Source organism: Stenella coeruleoalba (genome assembly GCF_951394435.1).
Source record: "Stenella coeruleoalba genome assembly, chromosome: 15".
In the NCBI taxonomy this organism is placed as follows: Eukaryota; Metazoa; Chordata; class Mammalia; order Artiodactyla; family Delphinidae; genus Stenella; species Stenella coeruleoalba.
Window position 1 is genome coordinate 12,216,004 of NC_137161.1, and position 23,890 is coordinate 12,239,893.

At 42.6% G+C, this 23,890-nt stretch overlaps 1 protein-coding gene across 15 annotated transcripts in view; it reads left to right on the forward strand.

Moving 5' to 3' along the window:
* Positions 1 to 23,890, forward strand: part of STAU1 (staufen double-stranded RNA binding protein 1) — a 97,707-nt gene that overhangs the window by 64,522 nt on the left and 9,295 nt on the right. For 14 of the 15 annotated variants that reach the window (XR_013831677.1, XM_079945856.1, XM_079945855.1 and 11 more), the window contains 8 exons: positions 2,000 to 2,098; positions 15,984 to 16,214; positions 17,188 to 17,331; positions 19,576 to 19,722; positions 21,479 to 21,554; positions 21,779 to 22,098; positions 22,708 to 22,830; positions 23,620 to 23,705. Coding sequence is in view for 14 of the 15 variants with exons in the window: in XM_079945856.1 (XP_079801982.1) it covers positions 2,000 to 2,098; positions 15,984 to 16,214; positions 17,188 to 17,331; positions 19,576 to 19,722; positions 21,479 to 21,554; positions 21,779 to 22,098; positions 22,708 to 22,830; positions 23,620 to 23,705 (1,226 nt within the window). In the remaining variant the exon portion in view is untranslated. The remainder of the gene's footprint in view (positions 1 to 1,999; positions 2,099 to 15,983; positions 16,215 to 17,187; positions 17,332 to 19,575; positions 19,723 to 21,478; positions 21,555 to 21,778; positions 22,099 to 22,707; positions 22,831 to 23,619; positions 23,706 to 23,890) is intronic. The other variant, XM_079945852.1, reaches the window with a different exon arrangement.

Sequence of the window (23,890 nt, forward strand, 5' to 3'; positions counted from 1 at the left end):
TTTTCTTCCATTCTGTGGGTTGTCTTTGCTCTCTTAATTGTGTCCTTCAGTGTACTGAAGTGTTTTTTGGTTTCTTTTTGTACAAAAGTTTTAAATTTTGAGTCCCAATTCATCTGTTGATTTTCTTTTTTTAAAAATTAATTAATTTGTTGGTTGTGTTTGGTCTGCGTTGCTGCGTGCGAGCTTTCTCTAGTTGCGGCGAGCGGGGGCTGCTGCTCTTCATTGCGGTGCACGGGGCTTCTCATTGCGGTGGCTTCTCTTGTCGCGGAGCATGGGCTCTAGGCATGTGGGCTCTAGAGCGCAGGCTCAGTAGTTGTGGCGCATGGGCTTAGTTGCTCTGCGGCATGTGGGCTCTTCCCGGACCAGGGCTCGAACCCGTGTCCCCTGCATTGGCAGGCGGATTCTTAACCACTGTGCCACCGGGGAAGTCCTGTTGGTTTTCTTTTGTTGCCTATGCTTTTGGTGTCATATCCAAGAAATCATTCCCAAATCCAGTGTCATGAAGCTTTTCCCCTGTATTTTCTTCTAAAAGCTTTATACTCTTAGCCCTTATGCTTAGGTCTTTGATCCATTTTGAGTTAATTTGTGTATGTGGTATGAGGTAAGAGTCCAACTTCATTTTTGTGTGTGTGGTATCTGGTTTTCTCAGCACTATTGTTGAACATGCTTACTTTTTAAAATACAGTATTTTTTTTGTTGTTCTTGTTTAAACCTATTTAAAAAATAAATTTCAAACCAAACCTCTTTGGAACTCTAGCCTTCTAAGATACCTTGCTTGAACATTTCTGGCTTTAAGGATTCACTCATAAAAAGGCAGGCCCTCTTTCTCCTTATGATTTAAACAACAAGCATGAAAGTGTGTTTGGCTTAATAATTAATCACAGAAGTTGCTATGCAAACAGTTTCGACCAGGTAGTGAGTGAAGTGAAACCAGATTGGAAAGAAAACATTATCATCATGGAAGGAGAGAAAGAATTACAGTGTCTGGTTAAATTTACTTATACAGGATTATATCCTTAATTATATTAATTTTTTTTTATTTAGAGTTTTCTTTCTTTTAATTATAGCTTGAAATATGGATCCTGTGTTAGGGTTAGGATCTACCTGATAAACCTAAGGAAATGCACAACAAATCAAATCCTGGATGGTGCTACATCTGCCTATCCAGTGATTTCAGCCTTGGGTTCCTGTCATGTAGTTCTTATCTTGGAAATAGGATTTTACAAATTCTTTGACAGAAGAATCCCAGTAATAAGAAAAACACAGCTGTCTTGCCATGTTTTGGGGTCACTTTGCTATTACTGAACTTATCTCATTGCTTGTATTATCACTGCCACACAGTATAGACTCCATGTGGTCCGTGTGCACAGAGAAGATCTCTGCCCCTCTGTAGTCCCAGCCTGTGGAGGACTGTAAATGAACCTTGTTACAAAGCTGGAGTCAGCTTTTGTTCAAGGTTCTTTATTAGTCTGCACCTTGCATTTTTGCCAGCAGCAGTGAAGTATGAGACACGTGGCGGTTTTGTAATTGTTCCACTGCAACTTTTTTAAAAAAGTGGTTTCCAGGGATTTTTTTGTCCAAATAAGAAACCCACATACCTAGGTGGAGAGACTTACATTTGTCCTTGCCATGCCCCACACAGACTGTACTTGGACTTTTTCCAGAATGTGGCTTGCCAGTCCTTGAGGAGGCTTCGGGAGTCCCTCTCCCTGAGCGGCCGTGGCTCACTACAACGCGATTAGACCGATCCGTACCCAAAGGCCTGTTATGTGTGGACTGTTTATGTTGGATTTATGAGGTAGAAACTAGCCAAAGTTTGATAGGACACTTTTTTTTAACCTTTTAATTTCAGTGACACATGAAACACATGTGGCTCTGTTCACGGGGTTACTGCTGCATCTATAAAGCCTAGTTTCAGTGCTTTTAAGATTTATCATCACAGCTGGGATCTTGACCGCTTTAACAAGAGTTCACTACTAACCAATTATTCTTCCTTTAGGTGAACGGAAGAGAATCAGAAGAAGAAAATCTCAATAAATCTGAAATAAGTCAAGTGTTTGAGATTGCACTTAAACGGAACTTGCCTGTGAATTTTGAGGTAAGCTTATTTTACACATCTATTATACTGTTGGTGTTCATCATCGGAATTGTATTTTTCTTAAATAACATTGGAATGATAATCATATATATGTGAATCTTCAAATTTAAGATTCAAACTTTATTTATTTTTAAGTAATCATGTTTTATTAACAGAAGAATATACAAATTTTTTTTTTTTTTGATGGTACGCGGGCCTCTCACTGCTGTGGCCTCTCCCGTTGCGGAGCACAGGCTCCGGACGCGTAGGCTCAGCGGCCATGGCTCACGGGCCTAGCATCTCCGCAGCATGTGGGATCTTCCCGGACCGGGGCACGAACCCGTGTCCCCTGCATCGGCAGGCGGACTCTCAACCATTGTGCCACCAGGGAAGCCCCCAATTTTTGTTTTTTTTTGAATTTTATTTATTTTTTTATATAGCAGGTTCTTATTAGTTATGCATTTTATACACATCAGTGTATAGATGTCAATCCCAGTCCCCCAATTCATCCCACCCCACCCACCCCACCCCTGCCGCTTTCCCCCCTTGGTGTCCATACGTTCTCTACATCTGTGTCTCAATTTCTGCCCTGCAAACCGGTTCATCTGTACCATTTTTCTAGGTTCCACATATATATGCATTAATATATGATATTTGTTCTTCTCTTTCTGATTTACTTCACTCTGTATGACAGTCTCTAGATCTATCCACGTCTCTACAAATGACCCAATTTCATTCCTTTTCATGGGAGAGTAATATTCCATTGTATATATGTACCACATCTTCTTAATCTATTCGTCTGTCAATGGGCATTTAGGTTGCTTCCATGTAAATAGTGCTGCAGTGGGCATTGGGGTGCATGTGTCTTTTTGAATTAGGTTTTCTCTGGGTATATGCCCAGTAGTCGGATTGCTGGATCATATGGTAATTCTATTTTTAGTTTTTTAAGGAACCTCCATACTGTTCTCCATAGTGACTGTATCAATTTACATTCCCATCAACAGTGCAAGAGGGTTCCCTTTCTCCACACCCCAACAAAAACAACAACATTTGTTGTTTGTAGATTTTCTGATGATGCCCATTCTAACTGGTGTGAGGTGATACCTCATTGTAGTTTTGATTTGCATTTCCCTAATAATTAGTGATATTGAGCAGCTTTTCATGTGCTTCTTGGCCATCTGTATGTCTTCTTTGGAGAAATGTCTATTTAGGTCTTCTGCCCATTTTTGGACTGGGTTTGTTTTTTTAATATTGAGCTGCATGAGCTGTTTATATATTTTGGAGATTAATCCTTTGTCCGTTGATTTGTTTGCAAATATTTTCTCCCATTCTGAGGGTTGTCTTTTCGTCCTGTTTATGATTTCCTTTGCTGTGCAAAAGCTTTGAAGTTTCATTAAGTCCCATTTGTTTATTTTTGTTTTTATTTCCATTACTCTAGGAGGTGGATCAAAAAAGACCTTGCTGTGATTTATGTCAAAGAGTGTTCTTCCTATGTTTTCCTCTTAAGAGTTTTGTAGTGTCCGGTCTTACATTTAGGTCTTGAATCCATTTTGAGTTTATTTTTGTGTATTGTGTTAGGGAGTGTTCTAATTTCATTCTTTTACATGTAGTTGTCCAGTTTTCCCGGCATCACTTATTGAAGAGACTGTCTTTTCTCCATTGTATATCCTTGCCTCCTTTGTCATACATTAGTTGACCATAGGTGTGTGGGTTTATCTCTGGGCTTTCTATCCTGTTCCATTGATCTATGTTTCTGTTTTTGTGCCAGTACCATATTGTCTTGATTACTGTAGCTTTGTAGTATAAAGTCAGGGAGTCTGATTCCTCTAGTTCCGTTTTTTTTCCTCAAGACTGCTTTGGCTATTCGGGGTGTTTTGTGTCTCCATACAGATTTTAAGATTTTTTGTTCTAGTTCCATAAAAAAATGCCATTGGTAATTTGATAGGGATTACACTGAATCTGTAGATTGCTTTGGGTACTATAGTCATTTTCACAATATTGATTCTTCCAACCAAGAGCATGGTATATCTCTCCGTCTGTTGGTGTCATCTTTAATTTCTTTCATCAGTGTCTTATAGTTTTCTGCATACAGGTCTTTTGTCTCCCTAGGTAGGTTTATTCCTAGGTATTTTAATCTTTTTTTTGCAGTGGTAAGTGGGAGTGTTTCCTTAATTTATCTTTCAGATTTCTCATCATTAGTGTATAGGAATGCAAGAGATTTCTGTGCATTAATTTTGTATCCTGCAACTTTACCAAATTCATTGATTAGCTCTAGTAGTTTTCTGGTGGCATCTTTAGGATTCTTTATGTATAGTATCATGTCATCTGCAAACAGTGACAGTTTTACTTCTTCTTTTCCAATTTGTATTCCTTTTATTTCTTTTTCTTCTCTGGTTGCCGTGGCTAGGACTTCCAAAACTATGTTGAATAATAGTGGTGAGAGTGGATGTCCTTGTCTTGTTCCTGATCTTAGAGGAAATGCTTTCAGTTTTTCACCACTGAGAATGATGTTTGCTGTGGGTTTGTCATATATGGCCTTTATTATGTTGAGGTAGGTTCCCTCTATGCCCACTTTCTGCAGAGTTTTTTTTTTTTTTTTTTTTTTTTTTTTTGTGGTACGTGGACCTCTCACTGTTGTGGCCTCTCCCATTGCGGAGCACAGGCTCCAGACGTGCAGGCTCAGCGGCCATGGCTCACGGGCCCAGCTGCTCTGCGGCATATGGAATCTTCCCGGACCAGGGCACGAACCCGTGTACCCTGCATCAGCAGGCGGACTCTCAACCACTGCGCCACCAGGGAATCCCGAGAGTTTTTATCATAAATGGGTGTTGAATTTTGTCGAAAGCTTTTTCTGCATCTATTGAGATGATCATATGGTTTTTCTTCTTCAGTTTGTTAATATGGTGTATCACATGGATTGATCTGCATATATTGAAGAATCCTTGCATCCCTGGGATAAATCCCACTGGTGTATGATCCTTTTAATGTGTTGTTGGATTCTGTTTGCAAGTATTTTGTTGAGGATTTTTGCATCTATATTCATCAGTGATATTGGTCTGTAATTTTCTTTTTTTGTAGTATCTGTGTCTGGTTTTCGTATCAGGGTGATCATGGCCTCATAGAATCAGTTTGGGAGTGTTCCTTCCTCTGCCAATTTTTTGGAAGAGTTTGAGAAGGATGGGTGTTAGCTCTTCTCTAAATGTTTGATAGAATTCACCTGTGAAGCCACCCGGTCCTGGACTTTTGTTTGTTGGAAGATTTTTAATCACAGTTTCAGTTTCATTACTTGTGATTGGTTTGTTCATATTTTCTATTTCTTCCTGGTTCAGTCTTGGAAGGTTATACCTTTCTAAGAATTTGTCCATTTCTTCCAGGTTGTCCATTTTATTGGCATAGAGTTGCTTGTAGTAGTCTCTTAGGATGCTTTGTATTTCTGCAGTGTCTGTCGTAACTTCTCCTTTTTCATTTCTAATTTTATTGATTTGAGTCCTCTCCCTCTTTTTCTTGATGAGTCTGGCTAATGGTTTATCAATTTTATCTTCTCAAAGAACCAGCTTTTAGTTTTATTGATCTTTGCTATTGTTTTCTTTGTTTCTATTTCATTTATTTCTGCTCTGATCTTTATGATTTCTTTCCTTTTGCTAACTTTGGATTTTGTTTGTTCTTCTTTCTCAAGTTCCTTTAGGTGTAAGGTTAGATTGTTTATTTGAGATTTTTCTTGTTTCTTGAGGTAGGCTTGTAGAGCTATAAACTTCCCTCTTAGAACTGCTTTTGCTGCATCCCATAGGTTTTGGATTGTTGTGTTTTTGTTGTCATTTGTCTCTAGGTACTTTTTGATTTCCTCTTTGATTTCTTCAGTGATCTCTTGGTTATTTAGTAACGTATTGTTTACCCTCCATGTGTTTGTGTTTTTTACGTTTTTTTCCCTGTAATTCATTTCTAATCTCATAGCGTTGTGGTCGGAACAGATGCTTGATATGCTTGATTTCTATTTTCTTAAATTTACTGTGGCTTGATTTGTGACCCAAGATGTGATCTATCCTGGAGAGTGTTCCATGTGCACTTGAGAAGAAAGTGTAACCTGCTGTTTTTGGATGGAATGTCCTATAAATATAAATTAAATCCATCTGGTCTGTTGTGTCATTTAAACCTTCTGTTTCCTTATTTTTTTCATTTTGGATGATCTGTCCATTGCTGTAAGTGAGGTGTTAAAAGTCCCCCACTATTATTGTGTTACTGTTGATTTCCTCTTTTATAGCTGTTAGCAGTTGCCTTATGTATTGAGGTGCTCCTAGGTTGGGTGCATATATATTTATCATTGTTATTTCTTCTTCTTGGATTGATCCCTTGATCATTATGTAGTGTCCTTCCTTGTCTCTTGTAACATTCTTTATTTTAAAGTCTATTTTATCTGAGAGTATTTTATTGCTACTCCAGCTTTCTTTTGATTTCCATTTGCATGGAATATCTTTTTCCATCCCCTCACTTTCAGTCTGTATGTGTCCCTAGGTCTGAAGTGGGTCTCTTGCAGACAGCATATATATGGGTCTTGTTTTTGTATCCATTCAGCAAGCCTGTGTCTTTCGGTTGGAGCATTTAATCTATTCACGTTTAAGGTAATTATCGATATGTATGTTCCTATGACCATTTTCTTAATTGTTTTGGGTTTGTTTTTGTAGGTCCTTCTCTTCTCTTGTGTTTCCCACTTAGAGAAGTTCCTTTGGCATTTGTAGAGCTGGTTTGGTGGTGCTGAATTCTCTTAGCTTTTGCTTGTCTGTAAAGCTTTTGATTTTTCCATCGAAGATTCAAACTTTATATTTATTTAGCAAAGCAGTATTTATTCCTAGGGCAGCCATGGATCTCTAGGCGGTCCACAGCTGGCCTCTGTAGGTCCATTAACCTCCTAAAATGGTCTGAAGGGGATCCTTTTGTTGTTCACGTGTGTTTTCTTCTGGCAGGAGGGTCCGTTGGTTTCATAAGATTCTCAAAAGCATCTGCTACCCTCCAAATATTAAGAATCTCCTTAAATGGTCCCTAAAAATGTCAGAGTAATTGTTAAAAAGACATAAGTTTTGTCATTGCCCAGTGTGTGCCTCCCAGTTCACCCATTTAATAACCTCATTTGTTGTTGGAGACTTTGTGGCCTAAAAACAACAATTAATGATTGTTAGTTCAAAATGGAAAATAAAGTACATTTAGTATGTGTTTCTTTCAAAGACACAGTGAGTCCAAATAGGTTAGGCAGGTAAGGGGGAATTTTTTTTAAAGTTTCCATAATTTTCAAAAATTCTTTGCAAATTCTTTCTTTTGATTTCTGTGCTTGGTTATGCAAGGTTGTGTTTTAATAGATTTCTTTATCAACTATTTGATCTTTCAAAGTTATAAAGAGTATAGGTTTAGTCTTCCAAAGAGCTTTAAAACTCAACGTATTTGTTACTTCAGGCAAATGTAATTTGAGGTGGGACATCTGCTTAAAACAATTTTAAGTGGTTCATTAACTTCTTTTGGCCTATTTCTTTTTTAAAAAGTCTACCTGGGGCTTCCCTGGTGGCGCAGTGGTTGAGAGTCCGCCTGCCGATGCAGGGGACACGGGTTCGTGCCCCGGTCCGGGAAGGTCCCACATGACGCGGAGCAGCTGGGCCCATGAGCCATGGCTGCTGAGCCTGCGCGTCCGGAGCCTGTGCTCCGCAACGTGAGAGGCCACAACAGTGAGAGGCCCGCGTACCGCAAAAAAAAGAGTCTACCTGAAGTTTATTGTCCTGTAAAATACTTTAATTTTGTAGTTAGGTGATCCCCAAATTTCATGTCTGACTCTCATGAAATATATGCCTTCTTCTATTATGTGCTAGTGCCCTAAACTGGCTCCTGAGTTCAGTCCTTATGCCATCAGCTGAGTGATGGTGATGGTGATTTCTGACCTCCAAACTCATCTGTTGCCATGAGGCGCAGGTGGGGGTAGAGAGTGGCACTTGGCTCACAGGGCCATCCCACACCCCCCCCACACCCATCCCTGCCCCTTCCTGGCAGGCAGGATCAGTTTATATTGTCCCCTTTCCAGAGTGCAGTGCACCAGATGGCTCTCAGGCTGGCATCGTACCTGGCCCTACATCCCTTCCAGCCTTTCTGCCTCTGTTCTGGGTGGGAGATGGTGGCTGGGGAGGCAGTGAGACAGGGGACACACAGAATAATAGGGGTAGTTGTTGAGTGGGAACTAGGTGGGAGCTTCACCCGGAGAAGCCTCATGGTCTCCCTGGGAACCTGTTTTGGGAAAGGGAAGAAATGCTTCTTTCCCTCCTGCTGAGGGATTAGTGTGGCACAAGAATGGATGTTTAAAGATTGGAGGGAGGGGTACAAAGATTGTGGGAATGGGAGATGCCTGGCTTCTCGGGTCACCTAGGGGTTACAGAGGTGACTGCTGGGGCCAGGGCCCTAGATCCTTGTGAAGCTTGGCACCTGCCCACACCAATTGCTGCTTTGCCTGAGAGTCACAGAGCTTTCTGGACCTTAGTGAGGGATTGCCATTTTATATTTTTGCTCTTTGGGATTTGGGGACCAGATTGCTTCTGTCCTGCCTATACTTCTGTTTAGGTTTTAGATTTGGCTTTCATATTTCTGTTCAGGAATATGTAACACTTAGCAGGGTATTGTCAGGTAGTCACAAAAGAAATTGTGGGAGTGCCCTGTGGTGGTGAATATCTCTTGAAGTAATAATTTAAAACGTGACAGTTTGTGTGTAGGTAGTGTCATTGAGTTTGTTAATATTGAGTGCTTATATTAAATAGCTCTCACATATCAAAAGTTCATATTAGCTTCCATTATTAGGTTGAGCAAAGCTTTTATTTTTTCCCCACAGTTCTGTCTCTGGCACCTGGAAGATTCCCTTGCCTATATTGGATGCTCAGGAAATATTTATTGAATAAATGAATAGAATAGTTTTTTGTTTTTTTTTTTATTTTGACAGATAGCAAGATACGTCATGTTGGAAACTGAGTTAAGTGTGCAATAGAGAATACAGGAGCCGTTCATACAGCTTTTCAGAAAAATGTATACAGCTAGATTTTTGATAAAATACATAGTTTTAGTTAGAAAATGTTACGGTGCTGGTTGATATAGTTACTGGGAGGCAGTTGTGACTTGATCCCACTAAATACATTCTAGGTTAAATTGCAGATGTAGATTGGTGGGATTATGATGTGAGCAGACAATGAAAATGGTTGCTGAGGGACCAGGATGGACTGTGAATCTGAAGTGAGCCATCAGGGTGGCTACCCTTACTTTTCAAGTCTCATCTGAGGATGCGGAGAGCACTGTTCAAGGAGGGAGCATTTGGAATATAGGCTGTCAGTGTGGGAGGGCATCCCGGAGGCTCTCTTTTTTTTTTTTGCGGTACGCGGGCCTCTCACTGTTGTGGCCTCTCCCGTTGTGGAGCACAGGCTCCGGACGCGCAGGCTCAGCGGCCATGGCTCACGGACCCAGCCGCTCTGCGGCATGTGGGATCTTCCCGGACCAGGGCACGAACCCGTGTCCCCTGCATCGGCAGGCGGACTCTCAACCACTGCGCCACCAGAAAAGCCCCCTGGGGGGCTCTCTAAGATTAGTCTGCAAGCGCCTATGCGAGCGGGGCTCTTCCCAACAAACCTCTTCCTTTGTAGGGCAGTGAGGCCGCTCTCTGAGATGCCTCCCTTTCTCACCTTTGAGCACAGCACAGCCAGTTCTTGGGCTCACACAGATTTCCTAGCCATCCTTCCAACTTTTTATTTTGAAACATTTCAAACCAATGGAAAAGTTGCAAGCGTAGGACAGTGAATGTATCCTTCACATCGATTCACCAGTGGTTAACATTTTAGCACATTTGCTTTTTTCTTCTCTGTAAATGTACATATTTTTCTATTTTTCATTCTGCTGACTCATTTGAGAGCAAGTGGCAGACATCATGCCCTTTGACTCCTAATATTTCAGTATGTGTCTCTTAAGAACAAGGACATTATCTTAAAATAACTATAATCTGATTGTCAATACAGGAAATTTAGCATTGCTGTAATACTGTTACCTAATATACATCCTAGATTCACATATTGCCACTTGTCCCCATGATGTCCTTTAGAGAAAGTATTTTCCTGGTCTTGAGTCTGGTACAGGATCACACATTGTGTTTAGCTGATGCATCTCTTTAGTCTCCTTTAATGTGTAACAGTTCCTCAGCGTTTTTTTGGGTTTTTTTTGTCTTTTATGATATTGGTTTGTTTTGTTTTTCAACATCTTTATGGAGTATAATTGCTTTACAATGTTATGTTAGTTTCTTTTTTTTCCCCAACATCTTTATTGGAGTATAATTGCTTTACAATGGTGTGTTAGTTTCTGCTTTATAACAAAGTGAATCAGTTACACATATACATATGTTCCCATATCTCTTCCCTCTTGCATCTCCCTCCCTCCCAGCCTCCCTATCCCACCCCTCTAGGTGGTCACAAAGCACCGAGCTGATCTCCCTGTACTATGCGGCTGCTTCCCACTAGCAATCTAGTTTGGTAGTGTATATATGTCCATGCCACTCTCTCGCTTTGTCACAGCTTACCCTTCCCCCTCCCCGTATCCTCAAGTCCATTCTCTAGTAGGTCTGTGTCTTTATTCCCGTCTTGCCCCTAGGTTCTTTATGACCTTTTTTTTTCCCCTTAGATTCCATATATATGTGTTAGCATACGGTATTTGTTTTTCTCTTTCTGACTTACTTTACTCTGTATGACAGACTCTAGGTCCATCCACCTCACTACAAATAACTCAATTTCGTTTCTTTTTGTGGCTGAGTAATATTTCATTGTATATATGTGCCACATCTTCTTTATCCATTCATCTGTGGATGGACATTTAGGTTGCTTCCATGTCCTGGCTATTGTAAATAGAGCTTCAATGAACATTTTGGTACATGACTCTTTTTGAACTATGGTTTTCTCAGGGTATAATGTCCAGTAGTAGGATTGCTGGGTCGTATGGTAGTTCTATTTGTAGTGTTTTAAGGAACCTCCATACTGTTCTCCATAGTGGCTGTATCAATTTACATTCCCACCAACAGTGCAAGAGGGTTCCCTTTTCTCCACACCCTCTCCAGCATTTATTGTTTGTAGATTTTTTTGATGATGACCATTCTGACCTGTGTGAGATGATACCTCATTGTAGTTTTGATTTGCATTTCTCTAATGATTAATGATGTTGAGCATTCTTTCATGTGTTTGTTGGCAATCTGTATATATGATATTGGTATTTTTAAAAGTCAGTTATTTTGTAGAATGGCCCTCAATTTGGGTTTGTCAGATTGTTTCCTCAGGATTAGTTTCGGGTTGTGCGTTTTTTGGCAGGGAACACTACAGAAGTAATGTTGGTTCTCAGCAGCACATGATGTCATTTTATCCGAGTGTTAGTGATGTTAGTTTCACTGCCTACACCAGATGTGTGCCACTCTGTGGAGACTTCCTTTCCCTTTATAGTTAATCCATAACCTATGGGGAGATGCTTGAAGGCTATGCCCTTACAGAGTTCCCCAGTGTTTCTAGCAGTCATTGATAATTCTTCCCGGCACCAGTTATTACTGTGGTGGATGTCAAACATTGATTTTCTGCAGGTCCAAAGAAAATCTCCTCCTGCCTTATATTATATTAATTTATATTAGTATAGATGCATTCAAAGTGTTACTCCATTATTGTTGCTAATCATTTTGATGTTCAACTTGCCATTCAGACTAGCTCCTGTATCCTTTGATATGCCTCTATCAGCTTTTCTTGGGGGGGTGCGGGGGGCGGGGGGCTGTGCAGTCCGATTCCTTGAGGTATAATTTACATAAAGTAAAATTCATCCTATTTAAGTATGTAATTTGATGTGTTTTGATGGTATGGTTGTATAACTATCACCACAATTAAGATAAAGAACATCTTTCACCCCATAAAGTTCCCCCCGTGTCCCCTTGCAGTCAATCCCTTCCCTCCATCCTCAGCCTTGGGCAACCATTGATCTGATGTCTGTCCCTACAGTTTTGCTTATTTTCAAAATATTACGTACATGGAATTAGAGAATTTATTGCCTTTTTTTTTTTTTCCCCTTTTGGGCTTTCCCTTTATCTATTTATTTAACGGGATGGGTAATAACATTTTGAGAAGCCTGGAGGGAGCACATAAAAATATAAAGCCATCTTAGAAAACACAACCCAGACATGACCTTTCCATAATTGTAAATCATGATAACAAAGGCCAAAGTTCCTTGTACGGTTCCTTCCCTCAGGCCTCTCACCTTTTAACAAATGGCCAACCAGATACAGTGTGTTCGGTGTTGTCCATTTGGAAGTTTGTGATCTTTCCAGATTGCAAGATTACAAATCTACTGGCAAGAGTATATTGCCTTTTGTGTGGCTTTTTAACTTAACATAATGCAGATTTTGAGTCCCTATGTTATATGTATCAATAGTTCATTTCTTTTTATTTCTGAATAATGTTCCATTGTATGGATGTACCACAACTTATCCATGCATTTACCAGTTGAAGAACATTTTCTTTTTTTTCTTAATTAAAAAAATTTTTTTTTAAATTTTTGGCGGGCGTCCCAGGTGGCGCAGTGGTTAAGAGTCCGCCTGCCAATGCAGGGGACGCGGGTTCGTGCCCCGGTCTGGGAAGATTCCACGTGCCGCGGAGCGGCTGGGCCCATGAGCCATGGCTAATGAGCCTGCGCGTCCGGAGCCTGTGCTCCGCAACGGGAGAGGCCACAACAGTGAGAGGCCCGCGTACCGCAAAAAAAAAGAAAAAAAATTTTTGGCTGCATTGGGTCTTCATTGCTGCGCGGGCTTTCTCTACTTGCAGTGGGCTTACTCTTCATTGCGGTGTGAGGGCTTCTCATTGCAGTGGCTTTGCTTGTTGCGGAGCATGGGCTCCAGGTGCGTGGACTTCAGTAGTTGCAGCGTGTAGGCTCAGTAGTTGTGGCACACGGGCTTAGTTGCTCTGTGGCATGTGGGATCTTCCCGGACCAGGGCTCAAACCTGTGTCCCCTGCATTGGCAGGCGGATTCTTAACTACTACGCCACCAGGGAAGTCCAAGTTTAAGTTATCTTTGCAGTTCTTTTTATCTTTACACTGAATGTGTATATTCAGAGCATTGTTTTCCTAAGTTGCTTGGATTATTTTTTTCCCTATGCTAACAGTCTATTACACAGTAATGTATGTATCTTAAGTGCACAGCCCATTAAATTTTAACATGTGTAAAAACCCATGATTCACACTACCCAGATAAAGATACAGAACATTATCATAACCTCCGTAAGTCCCTGTGCTCCTTTCCAGCCAGAAGAAGCTGCTTTCTGTAATCACTATAGATTTTGTTTTCTGTGTTCTTAGACTTCATATAAATAAAAAGATGTAATGTGACTTACTTCACTCTGTATGACAGACTCTAGGTCCATCCACCTAACTACATATAGTTCAATTTCATTTCTTTTTATGGCTGAGTAATATTCTATTGTATATATGTGCCACATCTTCGTTACCCATTCATCTGTTGATGGACGCTTAGGTTGCTTCCATGTCCTGGCTATTGTAAATAGAGCTGCAGTGAACATTGTGGTACATGTCTCTTTTTGAATTATGGTTTTCTCAGGGTATATGCCCAGTAGTGGGATTGCTGGGTCATATGGAAGTCAGAAAGAGAAAACAAATACAGTATGTTAACACATATGTATGGAATCTTAAAAAAAAAACAAAACAAAACTGGTTCTTATGAACCTAGGGGCAGGACAGGAATAAAGATGCAGACGTAGAGAATGGACTTGAGGACACCAGGAGGGGGAAGGGTAAGCTGGGATGAAGTGAGAGAGTAGCATTGACATATATACACTACCAAACGTAAAATAGATAGCTAGTGGGAAGCAGCTGCATAGCACAGGGAGATCAGCTCGGTGCTTTGTGACCACCTAGAGGGGTGGTATAGGGAGGGTGGGAGGGAGATGCAAGAGGGAGGGGATATGGGAATATATGTATACGTATAGCCGATTCACTTTGTTATACAGCAGAAACTAACACAACATTGTAAAGCAATTATACTCCAATAAAGATGTTAAATAAAAAAAGATATAATATGGATTGTTGGGTCGAGTTTCTTATCCTTAACAGAATGCTTTTAAGTCTTATCCATGTGTATCAGTAGTTTAATGCTGAGTGGTATTCCAGTGTATGAATATAAAACTCTTAATTTATCCATTGTCCTATTGATAGATATTGGATAGTTGGGAACCATTATAAATAGGGTTGATAAGTCTTCTTGGGTACATGTGCACTCAGAATTGCTAAGTCAAAGGGTAGGTGTTTATAAAACTTCTCAAAACTATTTCCCAAAGTGATTGTACCAATTTACACTCCCACCACTTGTTCCACATCCTTGCCAAAAGTACCTGTTGAAGTATTTTTTTAATTGAATATTTGTCTTTTTATTATTGACTTGTAGGAATTCTTTAAATATTCTGGATATAATTCCTTTGTTTGGTACATATATTGCAAATATTCTCTCCCATTCTATGAGTTCCCTTTTTAAATTTTTAAATGTTGTCTTTTGATGAGCAGTTTTTAATTTTGAGGACTTCTAATTTGTGTTTTTTGTGTTCAAGAATTCTTTGCCAACCTCATGTTCATGAAGTTTTCTCCTGTGTTTTCTGCTGAAAGCTTTATAGTTTTAGCTTTCGTGTTTGGGTCTGTGTTCTAGCTTCAGTTAATTTTTGTTTTTGGTTGAGTTTAGGATCTTGGTTCAGTTTTTTCCCCATGTGGATATCTAGTTGCTCCAATGTCATTATAAAAAAAAGACTTTGGATTTGCTTTGGTGTGTTTGCCAGAAATCAAGACCGTCTATGTGCAGGTCTGTTTCTACATTCTTTTCTGTTTTATTGATCTTTTGGTTTATCCTTAAACAATACCATGATGTTGTAGATGCTGTAACTTCACAGAAAGTCTTGAAATCTGGCAGTGTAAGTCTGCTAACTCAATTGTTCTTTTCAAGGGTATCTTGGCTCATGTAGGTTGGATTTGATTTTTATTTTCCTTCTGTGTGATTATGTAATCACTTTAATTACAGTTAGGTTTCATGTTCATATTTTAGTATTTTCCCCCATCTCTGTTGACTTATTCTTATATATTTAATATGTGTTATACTAAATGGTTCCAAGAGTCAAAGCTACACAAAAAGATATATTCAGAAGTGTCATCTCGTCCCCTTTCTACCCCAATCCCTCCCATCTGCTGTAGGAAACTGATTCCATTGGTTTCTGCTTTATCCTTCCTGAGTTTCTTTTTGCAAAAATAAGCATATAAACACACACACTTGTGTGTCTATTTATATGTGTGTGTATATGTATACATAGATTTAACACCCCCCCCACCCTTTGTACACTCTTTTGCAGTTTGCTTTTTTCAGTTACTGTGTACTGGGGATCACTTTATGTGCTTGGAGATTTTCTTATTCCTTTTTACAGCTGTAGAGCAGCCAGTATTTAATAAGCTCAATCTTGGCTGGCAGCTCAGAGCAAATATTAAACTTGACCTCTGTGTGCTGCATTTATTTCTGGGCTTTGCTGGGCCAGTTTCCTTTCTGCCGTTTTCAGGGGAGCTCACTACATTCAGGACAGTCTGTGACCCTGGGTGGGCGGGAGTAGAAAATGTTTCCCTATTCCATGTCTGTTTTGGACTCATCAGACCTGAGAACATTAACAAGTTTGGGGGAAGAAAAAGAAATGGGAAGAGAAAGCATTCAGGATTATCAGTGTTTACACTCCCTTCATTTAATGGGTCTTGTCCTCAATTCCCCTTTTCCTGTGTTTCGTGTGAAGTAGTGTGCTAACCAGTGTGCCGTGCAGCTGGTAATGAGTGCCTGTCACGCTTTCACTCAGTCTTTCCCTCTAAAACAGGTTGCCCGGGAGAGTGGCCCACCCCACATGAAGAGCTTTGTGACCAGGGTGTCGGTTGGGGAGTTTGTGGGGGAAGGTGAAGGGAAGAGCAAGAAGATTTCAAAGAAAAATGCTGCTATAGCTGTCCTTGAGGAGCTGAAGAAGTTGCCGCCCCTGCCTACAGTTGAGCGAGTGAAGCCCAGAATCAAAAAGAAAACAAAATGCATAGTCAGGGTAAGGACTTTTCTGAATGAAGAGGGCGTTTTCATTGCCCAAAGGCAGCTGGGGGGTTAGAAGGCTGGTGAAGGAGGTCGGGAGCTGGCAGGCACAGGCCCGGCCTTGGAGAGCCTTTACAGGGGCCACCTTGGGTTGCTCCACAGGAGTCCCAGGTTAGGCAACGACAGGGACACTGTGCTGGCTTCAGTGGAGGCCTCCGCAGGCGGCCACGCCCGTCTGGGTGCGGTCACAGTGAGAAGCTGTGTGTTGGCAGCCGCGCTGCCAGTCTGCGGGGAGAACAGTTAAATTGTGCTGCCTCCGTCTCATTGCCCACCGCGCGGTTCTGAACGCGCGGGATGCTCCTGGGCGGGGAGATGTCTGGGGCAGGCGTAGGCGTCAGACGTATACACCTTCTTCTTATTTTTGAGTCACGTTAAAGAACCTATCAAAAATTATACTCTCTCTCACCCACCCAAAGAAGGGACAGGGGTCCATTCGGGGACAGTTATGAACACCAGGATCCGTTCTGATTGTCAGTATCGTTTCATGTTGTATCAAAATCCAAGTTTTTCTCACACACAAGTTAGCATATGGTTTCTGGATTTTGAGTCATTGTTAAGAAAGCTGGGAACCCATCCTTATAATGTAGACTTTTGGAAAGTTTTAGAAAGAATTTGTTATGTTTTTTCTACCTCTTCATTTACTGTCATATGTTGACATTTATTGTTCAAAAGCAGATGTTACAGTGATGCTTGCCTACTCGTATGAATGGTGATGTTGGTTTGCTAAGAAGACCTTAAAATCACCTCAGAGCGATCATAGAAAATCATTAGGCATCTTTCAATTAAAGAAAGGTTTAAAAAAGATCTGATTAATTCTGAGCCGTTAGAACAACATAGAAGTAATCAACTGTCATGTCCTTGTCTCTGAATTGGCAAGGTCCTTACTGTGACTAACATGGCACATGGTTTCTACATTCATTGTTCCTCAGCTACAAAGCAGCCCGGAATACGGCCAGGGGATGAACCCGATTAGCAGACTGGCCCAGATCCAGCAGGCAAAAAAGGAGAAGGAGCCAGAGTACCTCCTCCTCACTGAGCGAGGCCTCCCGCGCCGCAGGGAGTTTGTGATGCAGGTGGGTCAGCCGGCTTGTGGGCGGCCCTTCTCTGACCGCCTCCTGTCTCAGGGCCTGAGGTAGTCCAGCGGCCGGACACCTCTCCCCAGGAGGCCAGGTCCAGTGGGCACTCCCTGCCGCCAGATGTCACTGTTATTAGACCATGTTGCCTGCACTAATCTGATGCCTTAAAACGTGCTTGTCTGCACAGCACACATGCTGCTGTATTAACAGGTAGGAGCCTGGACTCACTGCGCCTGTTTAGAGGAGTGGGGGAATCATGGGTAACTTTTTTCTTTGTTACTTCTTGAAAGTTACTATTGTTCTTCTCAGAAGCTTTATGAATTATAGAAAGGGTCTGCTTCTCCTGATCCTTCTGTAGAGCCTGGAGTTCGGGGATTGGGTTCACGCCTCAGATTTGTACAGAGCGTTTCTCCATGCACTCAGCTTATTAAACAGTTATTCACACGGGCAGCTGAATGTTTTTTTTGTTTTTTTTTTTTTGCGGTATGCGGGTCTCTCACTGTTGTGGCCTCTCCCATTGTGGAGCACAGGCTCCGGACGCGCAGGCTCAGCGGCCATGGCTCACGGGCCCAGCAGCTCCGCGGCATGTGGGATCTTCCCGGACCGGGGCACGAACCCGTGTCCCCTGCATTGGCAGGTGGACTCTCAACCACTGCGCCACCAGGGAAGCCCTGAATGTTTGATTTGAATTTAATAGTGTTTTCTGGTGAAAAACAGAATACTTCACTCTGCATAGCAGTTTACAGCTTATATTTTTATTTTTTATTTATTTATTTATTTTTTTGCGGTATGCGGGCGTCTCACTGTTGTGGCCTCTCCCGTTGCGGAGCACGGGCTCCGGACGCGCAGGCTTAGCGGCCATGGCTCACGGGCCCAGCCGCTCCGCGGCATGTGGGATCCTCCCCGACCGGGGCACGAACCCGCGTCTGCTGCATCGGCAGGCGGACTCTCAACCACTGCGCCACCAGGGAAGCCCAGTTTACAGCTTATAAAGCACCATCAGTTAGCCTGGTGTGTTTCACCTCTGCAGTCAGAGGGCAGGAAGAGTAATGACCCTTCCATGTACAAGAGAAAATTGCAGTTTGTTGAGAGGCTCAGTAATTTGCCTAGGATCAAACGGCTGGTAGATGCCCGGTTGGGATTCAACCTCAGGCCCCTCTTCACAGGCCAGGGAGGGTTTCCTTGACTCTTTCGTGACGGGGCTTCTGGTTTTGGTCTGCGGTCAAGACCAGCTTGGAAGGGGATGGTAAGCAGTGATGTGTGCTGGAGTATGTGTAACAGCCAACTCTTAGGGAAAGGCAGTGTGTGTGGAGACTATACGCGTATATGCACACGTATTATATGTACATATGTGTATATTATAAATTTTACTGATAGGAAGGAAGTGTAGCATACAATTTACAAAAAATATGTAATACTCTTGTAAATTTCATACATCTGTGTGACAGTCACCAATAGCAGCGTTACAGAATGAGACTCGTGTGAATTCTTTATTCCCCTCAGGTTCAGCAAGGAGGTTTGCGTCTGTCATTGTTGAATGACTGTGGTACGAGCATGAGGACTGGTTGATATTTTTATTTACATCAACAACAAAGACATGTCAGAACTTCACTCATTTAAACAATATGAATGGCTTCTTTGCTGAATCAGATAATACTTTTCCAAGACTGGAAGTTTCAGTTTTTTCTATTAGTTACGTCATGGCTGCAGACTTGACAACAAATTTAAAGATTAATCTGCGTTATTAACCTTTTCTCCATCACTTAAGCTTAAGAATAGACAATCAACAGTATAACTTAATCCTTGATAAGTAGTTGCAGATCTCTGTGGCGTAAGTACCCTCACTGTGGCCATTTTCTGTCTGAGTTGGAAAGAGATGTGTAGCTGCACATTGACACCATACACATACACGTGTGAAGAATCTCAAAAGCATAGACAGTTGTAAACTGGAGTCCAGTTAGGAAGTGATGAATTTGAGGTATTCATTCCCTCTGTTTGTTAAAATAATTTGTTTAATTATAAGCTTATATACTTTAGTGTTTAATAATAGCTACCTTTAACAGCCACCTCTCCAAATTCCTCAGGATTTCATAATGGGCTCTCACAGGCTGGTCCAAGCCAGCCCCAGGGCACCACTGTTAAGCCATCCATCTTCTGACCATTCTGGGTTCTTTTCAGTTCCTGACCAGTCTTTATTCTAAAGGGTTAAGCCCTGATCTGAGTTCTGCCTTCTTTATGCAGGTGAAGGTGGGAAACCACACTGCAGAAGGATCAGGCACCAATAAGAAGGTGGCCAAACGCAATGCAGCCGAGAACATGCTGGAAATCCTTGGTTTCAAAGTCCCACAGGCTCAGCCCACCAAACCAGCCCTCAAATCAGAGGAGAAGGTGACTGCTCAGGGCTCTGTGTCCTTGCTCTCTAACTGCAAGATGACCTTCTCACCTCAGGACTCTTGACTCCTCCAGGGCTAAGCTTCAGGGCAAGGCTTCATCCTCCTGGCAGTAAAGCAGCCCAGCTGAGCAGGGTCCTAGCATTTGGTTCATTATAATGTGGTCAGAAGGGGAGTTGCATGTCCATGGCTCCAAGCATGGTGCTGGGTTAAGTCGTTACTGTTTCAGTATCTTTGTGGTCTGGGATGCTTGGTGGAGGGCAGCTTGCTCCTCTCCTTTTGTGGGATGACGGGTAATTAATTGGACTTGAAATTAATGTGTGTGTGATTTTGTCATTTGTGCTCTTAGAGTGAGTCCTGCATAAAAGACTCATCAGCCTTAGGCTTTTGTTAGTTGTGGAACACGCTTGGGACACTGAGACAGTGTGATGATAGAGTCAGGGCCAGATCCATAGTTTCGATTTGGGATTTCTTTCTCTTTGTGAATTGAACATTAGACAAAAATGATCCCATATTGAAAATTGCACTTCTGCCAAGGTTGGTAAGCAGTACCCTCAGTGAAAGCCTTGGCCGACCTTGTTTCCAGTCACTGGATGGTCCTTTCAGGATAAACTTGAAAACACCAGGACTGATTCAGTCATGTCTGTCAGCAGAGAGAAATGGCAGCAGCTGTGGCCACATAGTCAATAACTGGGATCCCAAACACTCATCAGAGAATCTGTAGAGATCCTGGACTTGGCTTTGGGGGTTTTCATTCCAGAATCTTACAGAGCATCATAGGCAGCTTTGTCTCCTCAGAAGAGAGACCTTTGTGTTTGGCAATTTTTTTTTTTTTTTTTTTTTTTTGCAGTACGCGGGCCTCTCACCGCTGCGGCCTCTCCCGTTGCGGAGCACAGGCTTTGGACGCGCAGGCCCAGCGGCCATGGCTTACGGGCCCAGCCGCCCCACGGCATGTGGGATCTTCCCGGACCGGGGCACGAACCCGCATCCCCTGCATCGGCAGGCGGACTCCCAACCACTGCGCCACCAGGGAAGCCCCAAAATTTTTATCTAGTAACATTTTCCCCCTACATTTGTTATCTTTGGTTATGTCATTTTATCTTTTAGTGGGACATGTGCTCCAGGAAATATTCTTTGTTTATTTAATTATTTAGCATCAACCTAAAAGTTTCTTTTTTTTTTTTTTTTTTTTTTTTTTGCGGTACGCGGGCCTCTCACTGTTACGGCCTCTCCCGTTGCGGAGCACAGGCTCCGGACGCGCAGGCTCAGCGGCCGTGGCTCACGGGCCCAGCCGCTCCGCGGCATGTGAGATCTTCCCGGACTGAGGTACTAACCCGCGTCCCCTGCATCGGCAGGCGGACTCTCAACCACTGCACCACCAGGGAAGCCCCCAAAAGTTTCTTTCTTGGTCAGCTCTATCAATCTAGCATCTTCAGGGTCCTTCTGGTTAAACGTTCCCCTCTCGTGAGCACAGAACAGAGGCCCCCATCCCTTAGATGCTGTTCGTGGACAGGCTGACGTGGCTGAGAGTGTGCTTTGGGAGAAAGCAGGGGGCTCTGCTGTGGGCACATTGGCGGCACAAGCAGACCAGTGGTGGGGCCTTGGGAGAGGGCCTTTCTGCCAGTGCCCTCATCGTTTAAAAGTTTATAAAACTAAGATTAGGGCTGGTTGGAGTTTGTTTAGTTTTGGACAGAAGGAACTAATTTTTCAACAGTTTGATTGATGCTCATGGCCTTTTTTTTGTTTTTTTTAAGACACCCATAAAGAAACCAGGGGATGGAAGAAAAGTAACGTTTTTTGAACCTGGCTCTGGGGATGAAAATGGGACTAGTAAGTGTGAAGTTAATATTGTCTTGGTCTGACTGTGATTCTGGGCTTTGCATGGTTCCTGGTAATAGCAGGAACCTAGGTAATGAGTTAGTGGTCAGTGCTTGGTTCTGCATTATGCCTGTGCTGTTGTGTGTGCTGGGGTGGGGGGCAGCGTGGGGTTTTACAGCATCTCTCCACGCGGCGTGCGTGGACTTGGGTTGATTTGTCTGCTTGTCCATCCCCAGGCCATAAAGAGGATGAGTTCAGGATGCCTTATCTTAGTCATCAGCAGCTGCCTGCTGGAATTCTTCCCATGGTGCCTGAGGTCGCCCAGGCCGTAGGAGTCAGTCAAGGGCATCACACCAGAGAGTTCAGCAGGGTAGCCCCGAACCCTGCCAAGGCCACGGTAACTGCCATGATAGCCCGAGAATTGTTGTACGGGGGCACCTCGCCTACAGCCGAGACCGTTTTAAAGAATAACATCTCTTCAGGCCACGCACCCCATGGACCTCTCACGAGACCCTCAGAGCAGTTGGACTATCTTTCCAGAGTCCAGGGATTCCAGGTAACTGTTGGGTCTGAGCTGTGTGGTCTGTACCTCAGTGCGGTCATCTCTGGTTTCTCTCAGTACTAAGTAACTTGTTTTTTTAAGTCAAGTTCTTTGTCTCGGGGGATGGTTTGGGGAAGCATGGTAAAGAGTGGTCCTGAAGAAGGGAGGAGGCACGGGAAGTATTAGAACCCTGGATGGTAAGAGAATATCCTCAACCTTTGGTAATTTTTAAAAATCTAGGCCAACCGTAATGACAAGGCCTCGAATCCAGTGGGAGTTACAAAGTTAGACTTCAGTGAGAACAGATTCACGTGCTGGCCCTTTTTCTACCTGCTAGGAAAGGACATGGCTTCTTCCAGACCAGGGTTTCTGAGTAGACATTTAGGTTCCTGGAGGATTCTGGAAGCTGGGGCCCTGGCATCCTGCCTGCAGCCCTCAGTGCCCCTTAGCCGCAGACCCCACTGTGAGTCTCTTGTGCCTGTTGAGCAGGAGTTGGTGTAGACAAGTCAGGCTGAGACCAGGGAGAGGTGTCACCTCTGTTCACTGGGCCCAGAGCCGCAGCCCTGTGCCGGGCTCATACTCCCCGCCTTCCTGTCCTTGCCTCAGTTTTCTTTTCCCCTTTAGGTTGAATACAAAGACTTCCCCAAAAACAACAAGAACGAATTCGTATCTCTCATCAATTGCTCCTCTCAGCCGCCCCTGATCAGCCATGGTATCGGAAAGGATGTGGAGTCCTGCCACGATATGGTACGTTACCCCCCGCGGTGGGCCTGGCTCCAGCTCGTTGCTGGCCTCAGAAAGACAGGAAAAGGATTCTCCGGCAGACTTCGAGAACAGTTGATTGTTCTACAGGGTTCATATTTCTGAGGACTTTTCTTAGGTTACTGGCTTGATTTCTCATTCTGTTGATCAGAACTCATGGGCTTTGGCCAACCCCTCTCCTCTCTTCCCTTGCTGACCTGAGAGGTGGACTTGGGTCCTGGAACGCATCCAGATACTGTATTCAGTTCATCTCTGACCAGAACAAGGAATTGCATGCCCACGTTCTGGCAACTTAGAAAGCCCCTTGTTTTGGTGTTCTGTTCAGATGAAATTATTATTGTAAGAAATACTAAAATGAAGAAAAGGAATTGATTAAATTAATTGACATAAACTGTGGTATATTCACCTCATGTAATATAATGTGCCCATCATATTAATGTCACCGAGGGTAATGTATTCTAATTCTAACATGGAAACATGATAAGGTTTTATTTTAAAGCGGGATATAAAATTTGTAGAGTCTGGTGACCACAGGTTAAAAATGTTAGAAGGCAATATGTAATAAAATTAACAGAGGTTGTGATTCAGTGAGGTAACCATGGATAACATTTTTTAATTTATATTTTTAATTAAAAATTCAAACATGAAAGGGTTATTTAGTGGGACCACTTGTTTTGTTGGGCAGTAGGACAAGCCCTCGACTCGCTATTCAGTGTCGTATACTGTGGTCCTGAGCGGTGGCCGTGGTTTGACTTCCCTTTTCATTCCTGCTAGGCTGCACTGAACATTTTAAAGTTGCTGTCTGAGTTGGACCAACAAAATACAGAGATGCCAAGAACAGGAAATGGACCAATGTCTGTGTGAGTGAGCTGATCTACATGGAAAGGCAGTTCTGTTCCTCATTTGCATTAAATTCAAATTGTCTGCTCAAGTTAGTAGTGAAATACTTGTCTTAGTCACTTTCTGTCCCTTTGCCCTGAAAGGTTTCCAAGTTTTGGGCAGAGAGCTCTACTTCTTTTTAATTTGTTTGTTTTGTTTTTTCATT